The sequence below is a fragment of the Arachis hypogaea genome, chromosome 13 (assembly GCF_003086295.3).
Source record: "Arachis hypogaea cultivar Tifrunner chromosome 13, arahy.Tifrunner.gnm2.J5K5, whole genome shotgun sequence".
NCBI classification, from domain to species: domain Eukaryota; kingdom Viridiplantae; phylum Streptophyta; class Magnoliopsida; order Fabales; family Fabaceae; genus Arachis; species Arachis hypogaea.
In genome coordinates, this window is record NC_092048.1 from 32,487,261 (window position 1) to 32,508,209 (window position 20,949).

General features: G+C 36.1%; 1 protein-coding gene across 1 annotated transcript; it reads right to left on the reverse strand.

Moving 5' to 3' along the window:
- Nucleotides 1-3,063: 3,063 nt before the first annotated feature.
- LOC112737979 (mediator of RNA polymerase II transcription subunit 25) lies at nt 3,064-17,671 on the reverse strand. Its single transcript, XM_025788172.3, has 15 exons — nt 16,917-17,671; nt 14,532-14,562; nt 13,953-14,016; nt 13,448-13,578; nt 12,194-12,403; nt 11,984-12,049; nt 11,376-11,583; nt 10,804-10,871; nt 9,840-10,691; nt 8,842-8,895; nt 8,697-8,725; nt 4,675-4,743; nt 4,479-4,563; nt 4,062-4,148; nt 3,064-3,974 (listed from the first exon to the last, which is right to left on the reverse strand). Exons 1-15 carry the CDS (start codon nt 17,012-17,014, stop codon nt 3,414-3,416), a joined length of 2,613 nt encoding a protein of 870 aa, XP_025643957.1. The 5' UTR covers nt 17,015-17,671; the 3' UTR covers nt 3,064-3,413.
- Between the last annotated feature and the right edge of the window lie 3,278 nt (nt 17,672-20,949).

The window sequence follows — 20,949 nt, forward strand, 5'->3', positions numbered from 1 at the left end:
TCTAGGAATTCAAGGAACTCAAATCCAATCTTTACTGGTGATGGCCTTAAAATTAACTTCCCTTGAGAACATGCAGCACAACAAAATTCACTAGATTTAAGAATCTTCTGGTTCTTTAGTGAATGTCCATGAGAGTTTTCAGTAATTCTCCTCATCATGGTTGTTCCCGGATGACCCAATTTATCATGCCAAGTTATGAATTCATTTGGGCTAGTAAACTTCTGGTTTACAATGGCATGTGATTCAATTGCACTAATCTTGGTATAATACAATTCAGATGAAAGTGAGGGTAACTTTTCTAATATAACCTTTTTATTTAAATCATGAGTTGTGATAAATAAATACTCATGATTTTCCTCATTCATTGTTTCAATATGATATCCATTTCGGCGAATATCTTTGAAACTCAACAAGTTCCTCAGAGACTTGGTAGATAATAGTGCATTATTTATTACAAATTTTGTTCCTCCAGGAAACAAAATTATAGCTCTTCCGGAGCCTTCTATCACATTGCTTGAGCCAATAATAGTATTAACATACTCTTCTTTTGGCACAAGATGAATAAAATATATATCACTTTTAAGAATAGTGTGCGAACTTGCACTATCCACAAGGCAAATATCTTCAGAATATGTCCTTACCATTTTTCTTAAAAAACAAATGATAATAATAATAAAATGAGTAGAAGTACATGCACAGAAAAATTATTCACATGAATACTTAACAAACACATACATATATCAAACTATTCCATCATTGATCAAATAGCCAATATTTCCTTCAGAATCCTTAAAGAAATTAGATACATCATAATGAGTGGTGGAATTTTCATCATTTGAAACAAAATTTGTTTCTTTTCCTTTGTCATCCTTTTTTAAGGATGCTTGATAAAGATCAACTAGGTGCTTTGGGGTACGACAGGTACGTGACCAATGGCCCTTTCCACCACAACGGAAGCATTTATCCTCAATTGATTTACTTTGCCCATTGTTTCTTTCTTTATCCCACTTCTGGTGAGATCCTTTGTGAACATAATCCTTTTTCCTTCCATAATTTTTCTTGCTACTAAAACCTTGTCATTTACCTTTTCTGGGGTAATGATTTGCCGCATTTACTTCAGGAAATGGGGCGGCGCCAATTAGGCGCGCTTCATGATTCTTAAAGAGTAACTCATTGTTGCGTTCAGTAACAAGAAAGCAAGAAATTAACTCAGAATATTTTTAAATTTTTTTTCTCGATACTGCTGCTGTAGGAGAACATTCGAGACATAGAAGGTCGACAAAATTTTCCCTAACATATCGGGTTTGAGGAAGTATCTCATGATTGTACCTTTCTTCAAGATCTTTCCACAGATCTGCAGGATCTTTTAATGTGAGATATTCATTTTTCAATCATACTTCAAGATGACGACGAAGGGAAAAAAATATGGCTTTGGCTTTATTCTTCTGGAATGTATTATTTTCAGCATTAATGGTATCTTCAAGATCCATTGAATCAAGATAGATTTTAGCATCTAGTATTCATGATAAATAATTATTTCCAAATATATCAAAAGCATTATATTCAAGATGAAAGAGTTTTGACATAATAAAAAAAATTGTTACCTGAAGTCTTCTTAAAATATTGTTAGAGTTTCGTGCTGATAACGTGTTATAAAATAACTAAATAAATAAATAAGGAAGAGGTAACAAATATAAAGAAATATAAAGAGAGAGAAGTATTGCAACATAAAAGAGAGAGAATTGTTTATTGCTTATATGTTGTTTGCCTGAGGCTTAACCTCCTATTTATATGCATATAAAAGGTAAATGAATTAATTTCAGTCTTCCTTTGATAATCTAAACTTTTCACTTGAAAAAGTTAGCCGCCCAAACATTAATGGGCATCCACCTCATGCCTTATCACAGCACCAATAAGATACTTTAAAAATTTTGGCAGAGTCTTCCTTCGATTAGATAATCCATAATCCAATGCTCAAACTTATTAGAATAATTCATAGTCCAAAGCTCAAACTTATCAGAATAATTTTATAATTAGTGCAAAATTTTTGGTCAACCCTCCTTAATAAAAGAAAATCAATTTAACAGTTTTATCTCCTTACGCTTGTAAATTATGAGATGTTCGTATTTCTTTTTAAACCAATTTTTTTTTATAAGATCAAAAATTGAAGAGTCCAAGATAATTTTATCCATGGTGTTGACAACTATAAAACCATGACCCCGATAGAAAATTTTATCTTCCTATGACATATCTTAGATTAAATGTTTTTTTGTCTTCTCAAAACCTTATCTTATGGTGTTATTCCAAACCAACTTGTGGGGCAAAGGCCCTAATCAAATAAAAGGCCTCGGACTCCGCAACAAGTTTTATTGCAATGATGCATTTGTCCATCCTTTTAGCATTCATAACATCCTTCTTCCACTAGTTATCCATGTGAATGCCTACCTATTGCTATTTTTCATCATTTCTTTATCCCAAAACTTAAAATTAGAGGTATCCAACTCCTTTGCCTTTGCTCTCACACACTTCATTTCTTATAGGCATATTATATTAATTTTTTTTCCTTCTCATAGTATCTACCACTTCCATATATTTTCCTCTAAGTACTTATATTACATGTCTCAAACCGCAACTTTTTGTTGCATTTATCTTTACATTTTGTGAATTAACTTAATTACGCTTGTTTGTTCCCAATAAATGACATCAATGCAATGGCCCTTACTCCTTTTACATCGTATTGAAGCCATATAATATGTTTTGTATCTCTGTCTCGATCTCATTCCAAACACAGCAAAAGGGATTAGCCAGATTAATCAATTTATTTTTATGTCCCTTTACAGTCTTGTGAAGGACGACGTAGCTTTAGCACCATATTATATTTGATTCATGTCATGAAGGTTCCATAAAATTTTATATTACCATCCAAAGCCTAACACAACCAATCTCTCTTATTCAAACTTGGGACTATGTAAAAATTGAGCGAATAAGTTGCAAACTCAAAAAAGACCTTGGAACAACGGTCTTTCTTCCTAACATAATAAAGACACATAGACAGGCCAAAAATTTAAGGCGGAACATTCACCATGTCCAAGAAAAAACAAAAAATGAGTGACATTTACATTTTGTGCATTATTTGTGAAGATTGTTCATCTAATATTTGCTGTCAATTAGGTTCATAATTAACACGATTTTCAAGTCAACTTAGCAGCTAACATTACCCTCCAAATAACTTTCTAACGTGCTCTTAATTTACGTTATATACTATTAACATGTTATCTGGTTAAGAGTAAGACTTACCAGACCTATATAAATAGCGTCCCCAAAAGACATTTCCCTTGTTTGGTTTGGGTCAGCTACATGAATCATTAAGCGTCATTCTACCCTGTTACAAATTATGCCTAAACTCAAGCCATTTAATTTATGAAGCTCCCTCCTCCACCCATGTTTGTTCCTCCTTGTGATGAAACCTGTCCCTGAGAAACCAACTGAGACCGCCCAGGTCCTTGAACATATGCTTGTCCCATCCCAGCCCCAACAAGTTGTTGCTGAGGGAGTTGTTGATGCTGCTGCAGTTGCTGTAACTGCGGAAGCTGTTGCTGAGGCTGAAGCTGTGAGAGTTGGGGGTGTTGCTGTTGCTGGATTTGTGGAAGCTGTTGCTGCTGCTGCTGCTGCAACTGGACCTGCTGAGGAAGCTGTTGTTGCAGCTGTTGATGCTGTTGCTGCTGTTGAAGTTGCTGCTGCTGCTGTTGAAGCTGGGGAAGTTGCTGCTGCTGCGGTGGTTGTTGTTGCTGTTGCTGCGGCTGTTGCTGTTGTAGCTGAGGAAGTTGTTGCTGCTGCAAGTGAGGAAGTTGCTGCTGTTGTTGCAACTGTGGAAGATGCTGTCCTGATTGCAATTGTTGGTGTTGTTGCTGCTGTTGCTGCTGCATTTGTTGCTGCTGCTGACTGGTTAATTGCGGTTTAAATACAACCATATCCTGTTTGCAATTGAAAGCTTAATAAAGGCTCAAAGCTCAACAAACAAATGTTTTTTCCATTTGTATTTGGTTGGAAACAAATGTTACCCCAGGGAAAAGCATCCCAATCAAGCGGAAAGCTTTGTCGGAAACAGATAGCAGCAACGTCTGGGATGGCAATTGGATAACCGCACACTGAAATCAAAATAAGAGGGAAGAAAAATCACACCAAATATAAGTTCCTATCCAAAAGTTATGAAATTAGTGGTCTAGATCTATTGGCATGGTTTAAATTTGGAAATTTGTGAGATCTGAAAGTCATTATAACAAGTTAACTATCTAGATCATAAATAAAGGCAAATCATGCAATAAAAAGAATGATGGAAACTAATCCTAAGACATGATTCATGATATTAACACTAATATTTTAGAGATACAATTACGATATTATATTATGAGATATTTCTTGATTTCCTAGGCCTTAGAAGGTCGCTACATTCACTAATATTTGAAAGCAAAACTTACCAGCTTCTTCTCCTGCAGCTGACCAAGAAAACCATGTGGGTTCATCGCCCGAAAAACTAGGAAATCTGCCTTTCCAACGTATTGCCTAATGTCACAGTTTTAAATAAAAAAAATTCGCATAGAAAATGTTAAAAGGTAAGATACACCTACAGACGTGAAAATGCGCAAGCAAAACATAAGTTAAATGAAGCCTAACTTGTTATTCATGTGGTCTTGGGATATAAGCCGAACGATTTGCATTACCGGGGGCCAGTTTGCTGCAAGCCTGGGACAACCAAAAGTGATCGGTCAGTAAATTATTGAAAATAAGTTTTTTATGACGATTTAATCAAACAAGCAAAACTTAAATTTGCATGGCACTCTCTAAGCTTCACTGATCGCAGAAAGCATGACACCTAAAGACCTACTTTGACGAAGATATTATTAGATCCATAAGACCTACAACAGAGTTTCCTAAATTTCATTGTTTCCTAAAAATGTCTAGTAGTACTACTAGGCATAAGCTTCTTCACTGTCTCATCGGACATGACCACCATGGTTCCATATTTTCCCTTGTCTGTAACTGCAGTGGCAGCAGATTCTCAGGCAGCAGTGTCGCTGGTTTCTCTATGAGCAGATCTATGACGGACAGGGAGAGGGAGAAGGGTGAGCAGACCAGTAAGGGAGAGAGGGATTCAAGATGATCTGTAAGCAGTGGCTACAGAACCACCACACAACATGTCACTTGGTTTTTCTTGGCATCAGTGACAGAATGCCACTGGCTAAGTTTTCTTTGTTTCTTTCTCACAATCTTTCACTTGACTCTGTTCTCTTTGTTTCTTGATCAATTTTTTGATATTATTGGATTTGTTCTGGAATTTCAAGAAATAAATAAGATTTATGTTAGAATAAAATTGTTCTTATAATTTTCGTTTGAATTGCTGATTTTTGGTGAAAAATGGTGGTGGAAGATGGTGATAGTAAGTGTGATTTTTTGTTTGGATAGTTCATTCTTGGTGAACAGCGGTGGAAGAGGAATGCTGGTGGTGGTGGTGGTCTGGTATCAATTGAAGATGGTGAGCATAAGAAGATCAGGCCAAAGGGACTTCTAAATGTTTGTTTTGTCTTGTATTTACTTCATTATGAAAAAAAGAAACAGAGACACTATGTTTTGTATATCTGTCTCTATCTCATTCCAAACACAGCAAAAGGGATTAGCCAGATTAATCAATTTCTTTTTATGTCCCTTTACAGTTTTCCATGGTTATTTTGGGTCTCCATCTATCTCTATTTAAAAGATGTATATGTTCTAGATTGTGAGAACACTTGCTTCTGACTTCTTCAAGTTTTGGGACCCCGGAGGAACTGGGAACATTACATTTTTCCCACATTATTATTCCCTGTAGTTCCATGTCATGAAGATTCGATTAAATTGTTATGTTGGTTGTCGAAGACGTAACACAACCCTCCTCTTACCGGCTATGTACCGCAGGATACATAGGATACTTTCTCATTGCAAATACATGTTTTAAAAGGAGAGACGAACATCTTATAACCTACAGGAGTAGCATGACAAACTCTTAAATCGACTTCTTGTTGAGGAGAGTCGACCGAAAATTTTGCATTAATTGTAAAATTATTCTGGGAGAGAGTTTAACAACATAGAATGCTCGTCATGGAGTTTCGCATTGAGCAAAAGTTGAAGAAAATACATCATACGAAGAACCCAAGGACGAGGTGGTGACGAATGAAAGGTGAGGAACAAAAAAACTTCCTAAAACGGGTAGGAGAAGAGACAAAGTGAAGGGGATGGAAGAGCGAAGAAAATGTGGAGGGAGATGGCAAAAGTTATTAAAAGAACAGCAAAAAAAATTTTGGTAAATCTAGAGGGATAGGACCGAGAGACAAGGAGTCCTGGTGGTGGAATACGAATGTACAAGAACAGATAAAGGCAAAAAATGAGTGCTTTAAAGAGTGATATTTGTGCCGCAATGCAAATAGTTGGGAAAAATATAAGGTGGCTAAAAAAGAGACAAAAGTGGTTGTAAGTGAAGCAAGAACAAAAACATATGAATGTCTCTACTAGTCTTTAGGCACGAAGGAAAGAGAAAAAATGTATATATAAAATTGCAAAAAGCCATGAAAGAAGAACAAGATACTTGGATTATGTTAAGTGCATAAAGGATAAAGACGGAGAGGTTTTGGCTCAAGATGAGAAGATCAATGAAAGGTGAAAGAACTACTACTACAAGTTATTTAATGAAAGACAGAAGACTCTTCCGAGCCTTGGTCGGTTATGCATGAGAGAAGAATATCAAAACTTCAACTATAATTGAAGGATTCGAGACTTCAAGGTAATAGACACTCCGAAGGGAATGAAAAATAGCAGGATAGTAGAACCCGATAATATTCCGATTGAAGTTTGGAAGGCCTTTAGAGAGAAAGATATTAGTTGGTTAACCAAGCTTTTTAGTAAGATTTTAAGGTCATAGAATATGTCAGATGAGTGGAGAAAAAATACCTTAGTACCTATCTACAAGAATAAAGGGGATATACAGAATTACGAAAATTATAGAGGAATCAAGCTCATGAGTCATACCATGAAGTTATGGAAAAGGGTGAGAGAACGGAGGCTGAAACGAGACACAAGTAATAGAGAACCAATTTAGTTTTATGTCGGGGAGATCCATCACTAAAGCTACATACCTATTAATAAGGATGATGAAGAGATATAATAATAATAAAAGGGATCTACATATGGTGTTTATTAATTTGGAAAAAGCATACGATAGGGTGCCAAGGAGGTCTTATGGAAGGTTTTGGAAGGGAAGAGAGTATGGATCGCATATATTCATGCAATTAAAGACATGTATGATGGGACTACAACTAGTGTGAAGACTCAATGTGGTGTGACAGAAGAATTTTCTATTAGTATAGGATTGCACCAGGGATCATCCTTAAGTCTATAGAAGTGTATGGTCTGCACATAAGTTATAATAAGACAGAATATATGGAATGTAAATTCGGTCGCCGAAGGTAAAACCTTAATACAGAGGTGAATATTAGAGAAAAGATCTTACGAAAAATTAAAAATTTTAAATATCTTAAGTACATCATACAAGATAATGGAGAGATTGAACAGGACGTAAATCATATGATCCAAGCAGGTTGGTCAAAATAGCAGAGTGCGTCTGATTTTATATATGACAAACTTTTAAAATTTAAAGATAAATTCTATCGCACTGCTATCAGACCGGCTATGCTTTATGGTATAGAATGTTGGGCGGCCAAAGTGGAACACGAACATAAGTTAAATGTGGCAGATATGAAGATGTTGACATGAATGAGTGGTTATACGCGATTTGATAGAATAAGGAATGAAGATATAAGAGAGAGTTGAAATAGCACCTATTTTAAAAAAAATGATAGAATCGCGTCTCAGGTAGTTTGGACATGTGAAAAGAAGATCGACAGAACACCTAGTCAAGAAGGTGGATGAGATGGAAGATGAACAAGAAATGAAAGACAGAAAAAGACTTAAGAAGATCATCCATGAGGTGGTCAAACGAGATCTATGTGAAAACTGTCCCTCTATAGACATGATAAATGATAGAGTTCAATAGCATCATTTAATCCATGTAGCCGACCCCACCTAATAGAACAAGGCTTTGTTGTTGTTGTTGTATTATTCCCCGTAGTTAAAATACTTGAGAACAAAGTGATTCTCTAAGCGGGGAGTATTTTAGGTACCTACATATTAATAGTGTATGGAAATAACAGGTAAATGGAAGCAATACACATTTAGATAGGAAGTAGTGGGTGCATGAACTGTAACCAATTCTCCGGAGTTGGCATGAGAAGCTATTTGTGGAATTAAATTAGAGGGCTGACGGAAGAAGCTTAGGAGGAAGGCATCCATTTGAGAATAGGCTTAGGGAGAGAGCTTCTATAGTGCTCTAATTTGGATTTCTTCCAGTTTTTGCAATTCCAATTCTTTTTTCTTTTCTTCCTTAAAACTGATATTACATTGATATCAGCTTGAGGGTGTTATTAGTAAACATATGGTCTTCCACATATTTCCCCGATAAACTCAATACTTGTGATGAAATAAAGTGCAGGATGAAGTTGTAAAGACTTCTTTAAAAATTCAGTTTAAAGTTCAAAAGGAACTCAACGCCGGGATGTAAAATATGAAGGACAATAGTATTCGGGGAAGAGAGAGCAAATTCAAGAACTTACGTCTCAGAGGCAGAAGCATTCCTGTAACCCTGTATGACAAAAATTATACATCAGGTTTAAAAATCGAAGTGAATAAGAAGCCAGATGCCAAAAAATTACATCAACTGCCATAATGAGATGGAAAAGACTATAGGGATAAACATACTTCAAGTTTAGTGATAAATACAGGTTGCCCTTGCCTTTGCCCAGATAAGCTTCCCTGCAAAAATTTCACTTATTAAATTTTGACCAAAGCACAATAAAGCTAAAGTGAAATCCAAAAACTTTCCACCACCGCCCGATATCAAGCAACTCAACCTTTGCCACCCAACACTCCAATCCAAATAACATATCTAGTCTAAGTTTTAGATGTACTTTTTTGTCACAATATCAAACACACTCCGCCACTTTAACCAACCCGCTTGAATCCTATGGTCTACATCCTCTTCGATTTTTCTATTATCCTATATAATGTATCCAAGAAACTTAAATCTCTTTACTTGCGGTAGGGTGTTTTTTCTAATTTTTACTTCTATGTTAGTGTTTCTCTTCCTCGTGCTGATCTTACATTCTATATATTCTTGGGTGAAAAAGGATAGGTATGTCTCAAAAGCGAATGGTTAGGGGTCATTGACTCATTTGTTTTTGGTTACGGACCGCATCGTCCTTTGTGAAAATTGACAGAGGGACTGTATTGGGTATTTACTCTTTATTGGTAATCAGCCGCAACTAGAAACAACATAAATATAATAACTTTGATATAGTAGTTTAGACCTTGTAAATATCACTGTGAATCTTTGTTGACATATGAAAAGATATTGCATGCTATTTAAGGTGATTACAAAGAACTAAGGAATTAAGATGTGTGAATTACTTGTCTTACACTCAATTGCACTTAAACACCATAGCATTGAAAGATACAAACTAAAATCTTCAAAATGCCCACCATATGGATAATGATTACAACAATTAATGCAAATTATAAGAAAGATACTATTTATTCCTTTTCGTGAGAAGAAAATGGTTTTCACATAGAAAATGGAAAATTTTTTTTTGGTTATTTCTAAATAAAATGAAATTATTTATTCCACACTATATATACTGAAATTTACAAGAAAAAAGAGGAAAAAACTCGCTAAAATGAAAACGGGGTAATGGGCATACCTCCCAGACCTTCACATATTTGGATTGTGTGGATTGCATACCACCTGATGTCTGTTGTGGCAAAGACATATTAGCAGCTGCATTGTTGTTCACAAGCGGCTGCATGCCTGGTTGGACTTGTTGAGACATTCCTGGAGTAGGAATCATTGTGCCAGTTCCAGAAGAGACAACTGATGGACCAAGGCCATTATTAATCATATTTTGGTTCATGTTGACTCCACCTTGCACCATTTGCGCTCCCGAAGGGTTTCCTTGGCTCATACCTGGTACCTGCTGTCCCATACTGACAGCACCTTGAACATTACCCATTGGTTGTGAGATCCCAATATTTGGACTTCCAGTCATATTAGAAGTGGCTGAAGCTATCGAACTGAGACCTGAGTTTTGTGCAACTTGTGCAGGACCATTAAGAGGTCCAGAACTTGAGATTGATGTTATTCCCGACTGTCCAGATGAAAATACATTTTGAGGTGCAGGTATAGAAGAAGCCATCCCACTGGATATCATGTTTGACATATGCATGGCAACAGGAGTCTGACCCATTGACTGAATTCCCATAGAGGTTCCACTGCCTAATGCAGCAGAATTCATCACCTGTCGTGCTTGAGACACTTTGTTCAAAATGTTCATGTTTGCCTGAGCAGAATTCACTGGTCTCATGGGCTGCAACATGGATACGGTAGGCTTTGTATCCTGTGCATTTTCATTACTTGTCATAATATCTTGAGTCATAGAAGATGGAGAAGATGTCTGCAAGCTTGGTACTCCTTGATTATTAGCAGTAGCACGAGGAGCTGATGAATTATGAGGAAATCCAGGTCCAGGTACCATTGTTGTTACAGGAATTGGCTCCTGTAGAAGTATTATATGTATCTAGGATCACTTGAAAAACAAGCAAGAAAAACTGAAAACAATACCATACTATAGATATAATTCTATAAACTTAATGGTATGTTAAGTTTACCACTTTCACGGTAGCAGGGACCACATTCCCACCAGAAATTGGTTGACGGTTTGGGATAGATCCATTCACTGAAAATTCATAGAAATATCATGATAAATATACTAGATATTCAACCACAAGACCAAAAGAACAACCAAGCCACTTAAGATTGTTATTAACTGATGCCCATTTATTTAAACATGGCATACATAAGGCAAGAAATTCAGACTGATCTTGTCGACCAAACAGAGAAGACAGTGCATACTATATTGACGGAGAATTTAACCTATCTTTTTTCTTTAGATGTAGATAATGTATAAAGGGTATCCAGATCCATTTGATCTATAAAATTGAACTGGTACTGCTAATATGAAGAAGTGATGATCCAAAGCTAACTCAGAAACCTCTGAGTAACAGATCCATAGTTGACTAATTTTATCCTTGCCCCCACATCAATGAATTAGAGTAAAATTTTAGATATATGTATTATGATTTATCTAGTTGTTCTTTAAAATTATGTATGTGACATGATAGACAAGAAATATAACTACAGAAAGCAAAGTAGTTTTCAGTGCTAATTGAATCCTGAATACCTGATGGCATAGAAGTCGGTGGTGCGCCTGTAACAGGTATGCCAGAAACTGCATCTACTTTAACAGGACTCTGATTTGAAGGCACGCTTGTTACCCCAGATCGACTCAAAGCAGCGCGTGCTTCCTTGAAACTTTCTGATATTAAAACAAGGAAATGACTAACTTTGACATCAACTGGTGGATCAGCTGCTCTATTGTTACGCTTCCCCTCCAATACCAAAGAAATAAAATAAACATCAAACAAATTCACACAGGAGAAAACACTTTCTTAATTTAATCAGGTCTGCTCAAATCACAAAAGAGGAAAACTCTGGTAAAATTAAAAAATCTAGCCATCAGCACATGTATTTGCTCTGGACTAAGGATCTTTTGTAAGAGATCAATTCGGTGCTCAAAATGGAAAGCAGTGACAATAACTAAGGAAGTGTGCATTTCGAAATGTGGAATATTAGTTGATATTGTAATTATACTATTGATTCTCTCTAATTTTAGTTTAGAAAGCAGACCATCTTGATGTTTTATATTAGTCTAAAGTTAAGACTCATGATTGATTTAGTTTATAAAGGACAGATTATGATTACAGTACACCCATGCTATGTCATCCTTACCGCATTGTAGATGGCTTTAATTTTTGCAAGTTGTTTTGGACAGATGACTGACAGAGAAACAGAAAGCTGCATGCAGAAGATCACATTCCATCAGAACAAAGATTAACAGCAGAAAGACAATAAATAAATAAATAAATAATCATAACAATAGCAACAAGAAGTGTGTTACTAAAACAGTAGATGTAAATAAACAAATAACGCAATAAGTACCTGAGGAAATGCTTTAGCTACAGCTTCAGCATCATATAAACGGTTCCCTGCATCTGAGTCAATGGTTTCACTCTGCTCTATGTTGGGCAGTCTTGGAACATAAACTGGTGTCTGCAGTGGATAAGGATTACTTGCTGCTATAAGGATACAATGCTTGTGCATGTCCACATTTTGCTGATTGGGCCCACCATCTTGAGAACTTGGGAACATCTAGACATTCGCACATTGGGGTAAGAGGATCAATAGAGATGCCCATAAAGCTCATAAATAACAGGGTCTCGTGACAACCCTTGATTACATAATTGCAAAAATACAGAGTATGAAATGAAACTGAAATTGTTGAAGCCTTTACGATTAAACGTATGTGCAACCAAGGCATTCTTCCAAAGATGTCTATCAATCTATGTGCATTAATTGAACATTAAAGAGAGGAGGGAAAGGAAAAAATAAATAAAAGAAATCAAAAAAGAGAAGAAAAAATATGACAACCCTTGATTGCATAATTGCAAAAAATACATCACAATAAATAAAGCTTCATGCATAGAAACCAAACATAAAGCTTCATGCATAAAAACCAAACATACAATTGATGTTTCAATTCATAAGATTCTATTCAATGAGAAATTACATCGCTTTTCTCAAAACTTAATTAAAATTGTTCTGAAATGAATAAAGTTAAATTGACTTTCAGAATAAAATCCATAGATAAAAGTAGAATATATTTAATAATTCTAAATAACATATTAAACCTCAAGAAGTCAATATTCTTTTATTTTAAGAAATTATTGCTAAATAAAATAAGAATGCTGCATATGCATTCAATAATTAATCATTTAAATCAATATATTTGCAATCAAGTTTTACGAATTTTATGAATTATTGAATTTTAATAAGACTATAAAATGCATTTAGAAAGCAATATATTTTTCACCTAACACGTTAAAAGTTAATAATCTATCTTCACTGTAGTTGTATTTCATTTTATCTATCTTACATTTTACTCTCTGCTTCATGTACATTAAACATTTAAACTGAACAATATCACTATTAGTTCACGGTGCAATCAATTACTAGAAATTGGTTAAAAACTGTTATCCAGCATGTCCTCACACATAGATATGTAGACATATTTATCCATATTAGGAGTAAAACAAAACACAATAAAGATGATGAATCAAGATCAGAAATATATACACCTATCAAATGGAAAGTGACAGAACACAAAAAGGAAACTATAGTATACAGCATACGTACCATCAGAGCTTCAGCAAGCCCTTCAGCAATTGCTGCATCATTAAAACCACCACCAGTAAAGGGTATCGCTGATAGCCAGAGGAAGAAAATATCGGGGTCTCTTGTCCAGCCAGTCCGTTGCACGAGGACACCTGCATTTAATGATGCCTATGTAAGCAGCTGCTCATTTCATATGCAATTATTTTCATTGCTAACAGGGATTGATGAGAAGAAAACAAGGACTTCCGTCTTCTAGTTTAACTTTTTATTGAGGCAAGAAAACAAAATGCTGAAATTTTAAAGACTGTTGCATGTTTTCCTCTTCTTTTTTACTTTCTTTTTTTGTTAGCTACGTGTTTATTTGAAAATGTAACATGGGGTTAAGAAGAAGAAGCATCATCATCATCAATTCATCATCATGATTAATTCTATAATTCGGCAGAAAGTTAACAAGCAGCTTTTAAACAGACATTATTCACTGAACACAAAAAAAAAAAAAAAAAAAAAAAAAATTATCAACCCTTACTAGAATAACATCCGTGAGTATTGAAGGTGGCTAGGGCAAACTCAACGTTGGATACAGAAGGCTTCTGCAAATGAATGGGAAAATAAAATCAATAGACCAACCGCAAGATCAAAATTGGCCATGATTAAAGGAATACTTTAACTTCCATTGGGCCGAAGAAATGCACACAATAATATAAACATGATTAAGAGAAAATCAATTTTATGAGGTAACTGGGAACATAAACGAAAATCCAGCAATAAGTTTAGAAAATTTAATCAAAACAAAACTTAAAAGTACTGTTCAAAGCATTGAATAATGTGGCAAGGATGAAAGCATCAATTTGCTGCTTTTGCAATGAATAAATATTCCATTCGGTGTGCATCACAGACTATAATCTAGAGTTGTGGCATCTCCAAGTGTAACAGTGGGAAAGGAATGGCCTCGTGAAGTACCATACACATTTTACTATTTCTTTGCTATTTCTTGTTGTAATTACATTTGCTAGTTCATTTATTCTCCATAATACATAGTTTAATTTTTCTTCTTTTTTTCCCTTTTTAAAGATTGTGAAATTTTAGTCAAACCAAAATGATATACCTGGCCAGTGGAGTCAGTTCCAACAAGAGACCTGCAACAAAACCACAACAGGCGAAATGTGTCAATCATGTAACCTATGATGTGTAACCTTTAAAGTAACTTAAAATCCACGCAAAGGAGTATACTGAAAATGATATTATAAACCACTAAGGCAAAACGTGAATTCTATCGAATACCACAATCTTAAGCTGGCGAGGAACAAGCCTAGCTATTTTAAGTTATAACATAAAATGTCAACTCCGAAAACATTAAATAACTACAAGACTGATAAATGAGTCATATTTGGTTCCGATCAGACACCGCCAATCTTTCTTTGGCATTATTTATCGACCACTTCCACTCAAAATGTTCAAATAAAATAAAAAGGATTTCATTTGTATGTCTCATCAATCTAAAAGAATATCTAATCATGTATTGCCACACTAGAAAAATTATCTAACATTGACACCCTTTACTTGAATGGTTATCCAAAAGCCTAATTCAAAAGTGAACAATAAACTAAAATATATATATTTTGTTTCATGAATTTGTGACTTTGGAACAATTTATTTGGGTTTTGACACGGGGGGAAGAGGAAGCTCGGTATGCACACATACTATCTACCTATGCTACCTATTGATTTGTTTGAATGGAAAAGAATGACTTGATATTTAAGGGATCCAGGCTAAGCCTTTTAAGACTTTTGTATATATGCAAATATGGTAAGATCCTCTAAACTGAGGAAATTGGTAAAGTGAAAAAGTGAGGGTCTAATCACCCTTTGAATCAAAGTAGTGTGGCTCACATGTGATAAAAGTTACAAATTCAATATTGACTAACTCTTCACTTTCTCACTTACCAATCTCCTCACTTTAGAAGATCTTTCTCCAAGAAAGTATGCTTAACCTCTTTTGTAGATTCTCTTACATATTCGAATAAAATAAAACTACTTTTGCATCTAAGCTATCTTTAGAGGAACAAAAAGTCTCAACATTTCGAAATCTTGAGTTAAACTAAATTTTATTAGGTACAGAAGAAAGGGAATAACAACTCAGGTGATATAAGAAACCCCACAAACCGCACAAAAGGGAGCCAGAAAAGCACAAGGAGAGAGAAAAAATAATCAAGGGAAAGAAAAACCCTGTGGTAAGAAACAACATCAATCTATGTCCTCAATAATGGCTAAACAATCTGCCTGCACCTTAGTAGGAGCAGACCAATATAATACCAGCTACACCGATTTAATACAGATAGATTGTTGGATTTCCTCTAAAGTGCACAAAATCATAAGTTCAAAAGTGAGAAGATATACACCATTGAATCAATACTTTCCACTGCAAGTGCAACCCATTAAATAATCTAGTGATGTTTAGCCCCTTACTTTTGCACTTTAGAAGAGCAAAATCCTGAATCTTCGATCCAAAGGACAACTCAGAACATAAATTTAGGGGGGAATTCAAAAAGTTATCTCTTATCATTTTCTAAGAACATGTGTCATTAGTAAACAGCAAATCAGATATTATAATACCTTTAAAACCTGACATTGACACCACTAAATTTGACACAGTTGTCACTGCTCTAGAGGTCAAGCAACTAAGATCCACCACTAAAGTGAACAAGAAATAGGATCAAGGATCTCCTTGCCTCATGCCACTCTTACCATGAAACCACATTTGATTCTCCATTGAAAATTACCTAAACTGTAATTATTGCAAGACATTCGAAAGAACTTCTATGCCTAGACAGTAAAAGCTATATGGGAGTCAAGCAAACCAAATATTATGACACAAGCAAACAAACTATTGTAAACTTTCATGGAACTAAACGTAAAAGGAACATGCAAACGAATAGCCCATCATTGCCACACGATAAAGCTGATCAAAACCCTCAAGCAATAAAAGATACTGCATAAACCTCTGGACAACTCCGAAGACGAATATTAAAAAAAAAAAAAAAAAAAAAAAACACCCTTGAGACAATGGGATTGTGGGCTTCTCCATGTCATTTACTCCCCATTTAATTCATTTTAAGCTAATGTTGTACTTCACCACGACACCAACTCATGACAACAAGCCCTAAAGCAATTAATCTGAACGCTCCATATCATATTGCCTCACTTAATTCATTCTTACTCGATGTGAGACTTCAAAACTAACTCCAGTCTCATAAACCAGTTACCCATAGCTTCACTCTCTCTCGAAAAGGAACCAAATACATAAAAGAACCATCCATTAATCAACAACTAAAAAGCAAGAAAATCAAAAGCGGAAAACGGGATTAACAATCAACCAGAATCAACTCTGAGACATGGTAATAAAATACTCAAATCCAGACAATAATACGAAACCCTAATTGTGATTAAGTAGAGAGACAAACAAAACATTATAAGGAACAGAGACAAGGAACCTGATGATCTTGTCAATGTAATCCACGAGAATTGTATCCCAATAGGGTCCCAAAGCAGCGGTGCTTTCGACGACTATGATGACCTGTTTCTCTGCCATGCTTTCGGAAGGGTAAAACGGTCAAAATATTTCAAGAGAACGAGGGGGTTTTGGTAATGGAAGTGATGTCCGCCGAGTCGCAGTAGATCCGACAGGCGAGGCGGCCGACGAGCTCTCCTTCGGTGAGACTCCGTCTGGGCTTAGCAGGTCCGGATAAAGGCTGAATAGGTTATCGACGACGAGTTCAACATTGTGACCCTCACTCTCTCTGGAAATTTTGCCTAAATTAAAAATTTCTGAAACTAAACAAGATTTTCGGTGGCGGAAGGTGCAGTAGTAAGGAGAAGAGGGAGAACACCAGAATATTGGTTTTCTTTAATTGTTGTCTACTTTAGTTACACTGTCTTTTGATTCACATCTGCAAAGGATGTTACATAAATCATAAATGTCTTTTTTTTCAACATAAATGTGTTTTAATCAATATTCTCAAAATTAGACCACATAGATCGAAAACCATTTGACTATACGATTTGGTTATTAAATCAAAATTATTTGATTAAAAACTGTTCGAAAATCGAATAAATCGGTCAAACAAAACTAGAAATCGATCAATTTAAAATAAAAAAAGATTTTTTATAAATGATAAATTATTTATATCTTTTAATATTATAAGATAATAAGATAATACATCTAAACATTTGGTACTATGACGAGGAAGCCATGCTCAGGATTGTTCGGGTAGATTTAGCTATTAAAAATAAAATAAAATAAAAAATAAAAATACGCAAAACATGTTTTCAAATTGATCTTGATTTGCTAATAATTAAGAAGATTGGTGTCGATGAAAGTGTCTACGAGATTGAATATGAAAATCTGCACCTAGTATGTGCCAAATGCATTTCAAAAATGGGAGAGAAAATGAGTGAGAGAGGTACAATTAGGAATTTACATTTTTACAACTTAGGATTTGAAATTGAGAAGAGTATCAACGTTTGGAAAATGATTCTTTTTCCATTTTTGTCAATAAATCTACCTAGCTGGCTAACTCGAAAGCTGAAAAATGAAAAAGTTTATCTGTTCGCGTTTGTTCGTTATACGATGAAAGGGGGAGCAGAAATACACCATACAAGTATAAGGGGAAAGATAATCTCCGTAAGCGAGGCTAAGTATAGAAGGGCTGTGGAGGGAAAGAACACTGGGTTACGCAGAGGGGACATTGCAAGAACTGATGTGGGGAACAGCCAACCACAGACAGGTGAAAATTCTACAAGAATGGAAGGAACTAAGAAGATTACGTCCATCAAGGACCCGCATGAGAATGGTTGGACAAAGAAGGTTAAAGTACCAGTTGCAAAAGAGAAATTCGATTGGTTGTTAAGAAGTTTAGTTGGAAGAACGATGATGGCCATCGACTTCAAATCGTTACAAAGAGCAATCAGTAAGAACTTTCCTCAGGTTGTTGAAGTCAGAGAGTTTGGAGCATACAAAGTCCTATTAGTTTTTGATACTGTGAAGAATGTGGAGGAAGCTTTTACTTTCAAAATGAATAGTTTCCTACAATTCTTTCATAGTGTATGGAGATAGGAGGAATTGGAACACAGTGAGACTAGAAGAGTTTGGTTAGAGTGTTATGGACTGCCTTTACATGTTTGGTCAATGAAGACGTTTAACACAATAGGCGGTCTATAGGGGGAAGTAGTCGAGTGTGATGAACTAACGAAGTCCACCATATCATTCAGTGTTGGCCGAGTGTTAATTGACACTTGTGTATTTGACGTAATTAAAGAATGGGTTCATATAACTGTAGGAATTAGTGGTTTCGATGTTTTTGTAAAGGTGGTGGGACGTGAGATATATGGAGATAATTGTTTTTTGGAAGATGCAAGCGTCAGGCCAATGTGTGAAAGCTCTAGCTCACATGCCGAAGGAATGTTGTCGATGACAGCGGTGTAGAATCCGGCGGCCGAGCTCATCATGACATGAGCTAGGGACAGTGATGAAGATAAGGGTAGAATGGTAATTCCAAATATTTGTTTTTGAATGAATGCAATTAAGAGAATTTAATTTCGTATCATGTGTAACGGAAAATGGTTTCATTCAAAATCAAAGGAATTAATGGAGAGATTGATTATGAGGGATTTCATGATTGTGTGAAAATTGAGTCTAAAAGAACAGTGATAGAAGAACGCTTTGAAAGGGGATGTGGGGCCAAAAAATTAAAAACGGGTGTACAAGGGTGATATGATAGCGGTTTGGGTTTAAAAAATAAGGAAGGCCACAAACATCACTATAAGGATAGCCTCCTTTTGGACCATAAAGCTGGTAGGCCTTTGAAAGAATTTGAAATAGATGGGCCATTGAGAGGTGATGGCCTGTTGGGTGGAGAGAAGATGCAACAAAGCCACCAAGGGAGGCAAGACTGGGTCAGGCACTATGCAGCGGGTTCAGACCAGGGCAAGTGGATCCGTTCTTAAACAGCGAGTGCTTGTACGAGATGAGCTGCGCCATACCACGTTCAGAGGTCGTTGAGGATAATCACGCCACGGCTACGGAGTGCGATTTGCGTTCCCTAGCACCGAGGGGACGCATGGCTTGTCCTCGCGGTTAGGAAGCGCGGAATGGAAGCCAAGCTTGAGGTCCATGCAGCGGGATCATCGAGAGCTTGAAGGAGCGACACATGGTGGAGGGGCAGGACCAGGGAACGAAAGCAGAGGGGTTGTTGGAGAGCTATATGGACTGTGATAAACAGGGAGGCCAACAGAAGCAATTCCAGAAAAGAGGGAACAACGTGGCAGAGGTAAGAGGTGAATACGATGTTGCAAGACATGAGAACGTTAAAGAACGGGTCACAGAGGATGTTGGATCCGAAATCGAAACAAAATATATAAATTAAAATGGTTATCAGAGGGCTACGCAGGAAGCACAGTTAACAGAAAATAAGGAAACATGGAAGCTAGCAGTCGAATCTGGTGCAGTTTTTTATGATGAAGAAGAAGATATTATGGCGATTTTACAAAGTCAGAATGAAGCTATTACGGCAAAAAAAAAGGATGACAAAACAAAAGGAGAAAGCGAGGAGGATCAGGCCCAAACAACATAACAAGGTGTGTAGAAATACTTTTAAATGATTTATAGTTGTTAGAATATTAGAGGATTAGGAGGGAATGGGAAGTTAAGTATGGTGAAAGAGTTGAAGAAAAATTATAAGTTGAATATGCTAGGATTGATTGAAACTAAGAGGGAGGTAGTGACTAAGTTTGATGTAGCACGAGTATGGGGTTGTGACACGGTGGGTTGGGATTATATGGAATCAGTAGGTGCCTTTGGCGGTTTATTGTTAATGTGGGATGTTCGAACTGCTATAAAAGAGATGGTTGGCTATGCTTTATAAGTTTGCTGACAAAAAATAACTTTCACTGTGCATTTTGTTTGGGGTATGGAGCTCATGTGTGGAGTGAGAAACTGGTGATGCAGGAGGAGTTGAGCTATATTACTGATTTATGTCAGGTTTCATTTTGTTTCATGGGAGACTTTAACGAGATACTAAGGTTGGAGGAAAGAAAAGTTTACCAGCAACTGCGGAAGATTTTAAGGATTGGGTGCAAGATTTACAGCTAGTGGATTTATCGCTAATTGATTGGAAGTTCACATGGTTTTGAGGTCGATCTTGTAGCCACATTGATAGGATTCTCGTCAGTTTAGAGTGGCTAGAGGAGTTCTCAAATACTTGGTTAAAAGGGGACCTAGAGGTCTATCAGACCATTGTCTATTGATTTTAGAAGATACAAGGCTCAGTGCGACTCCAAGACCTTTTTGAAACTTGGATTCCTGGTTTACACATGAAGGATTTCTGAAGATGGTGAAGGATGACTGGAGGAACTTGGGTGATGTTCAGTTCACTAATAAGCTAAAGGTCTTGACGGTACCATTGAGATGGCATAAGGACAATTTTGGGGACATGGACAACAGGATAAAGAAGTTTGAGGAAGAGATTA

What these genes read in the sequence shown, in the direction of transcription:
- LOC112737979 (XM_025788172.3), bottom strand. Translation starts at nt 17,014, where the DNA reads ATGGCAGAGAAACAGGTCATCATAGTCGTCGAAAGCACCGCTGCTTTG. An exon ending in GGCTTGCTGAAGCTCTGATG is followed by an intron (nt 12,404 to 13,447) that starts GTACGTATGCTG and finishes GCGAATGTCTAG; the next exon opens with ATGTTCCCAAGTTCTCAAGA. An exon ending in TTGGGATGCTTTTCCCTGGG is followed by an intron (nt 3,975 to 4,061) that starts GTAACATTTGTT and finishes AATTGCAAACAG; the next exon opens with GATATGGTTGTATTTAAACC.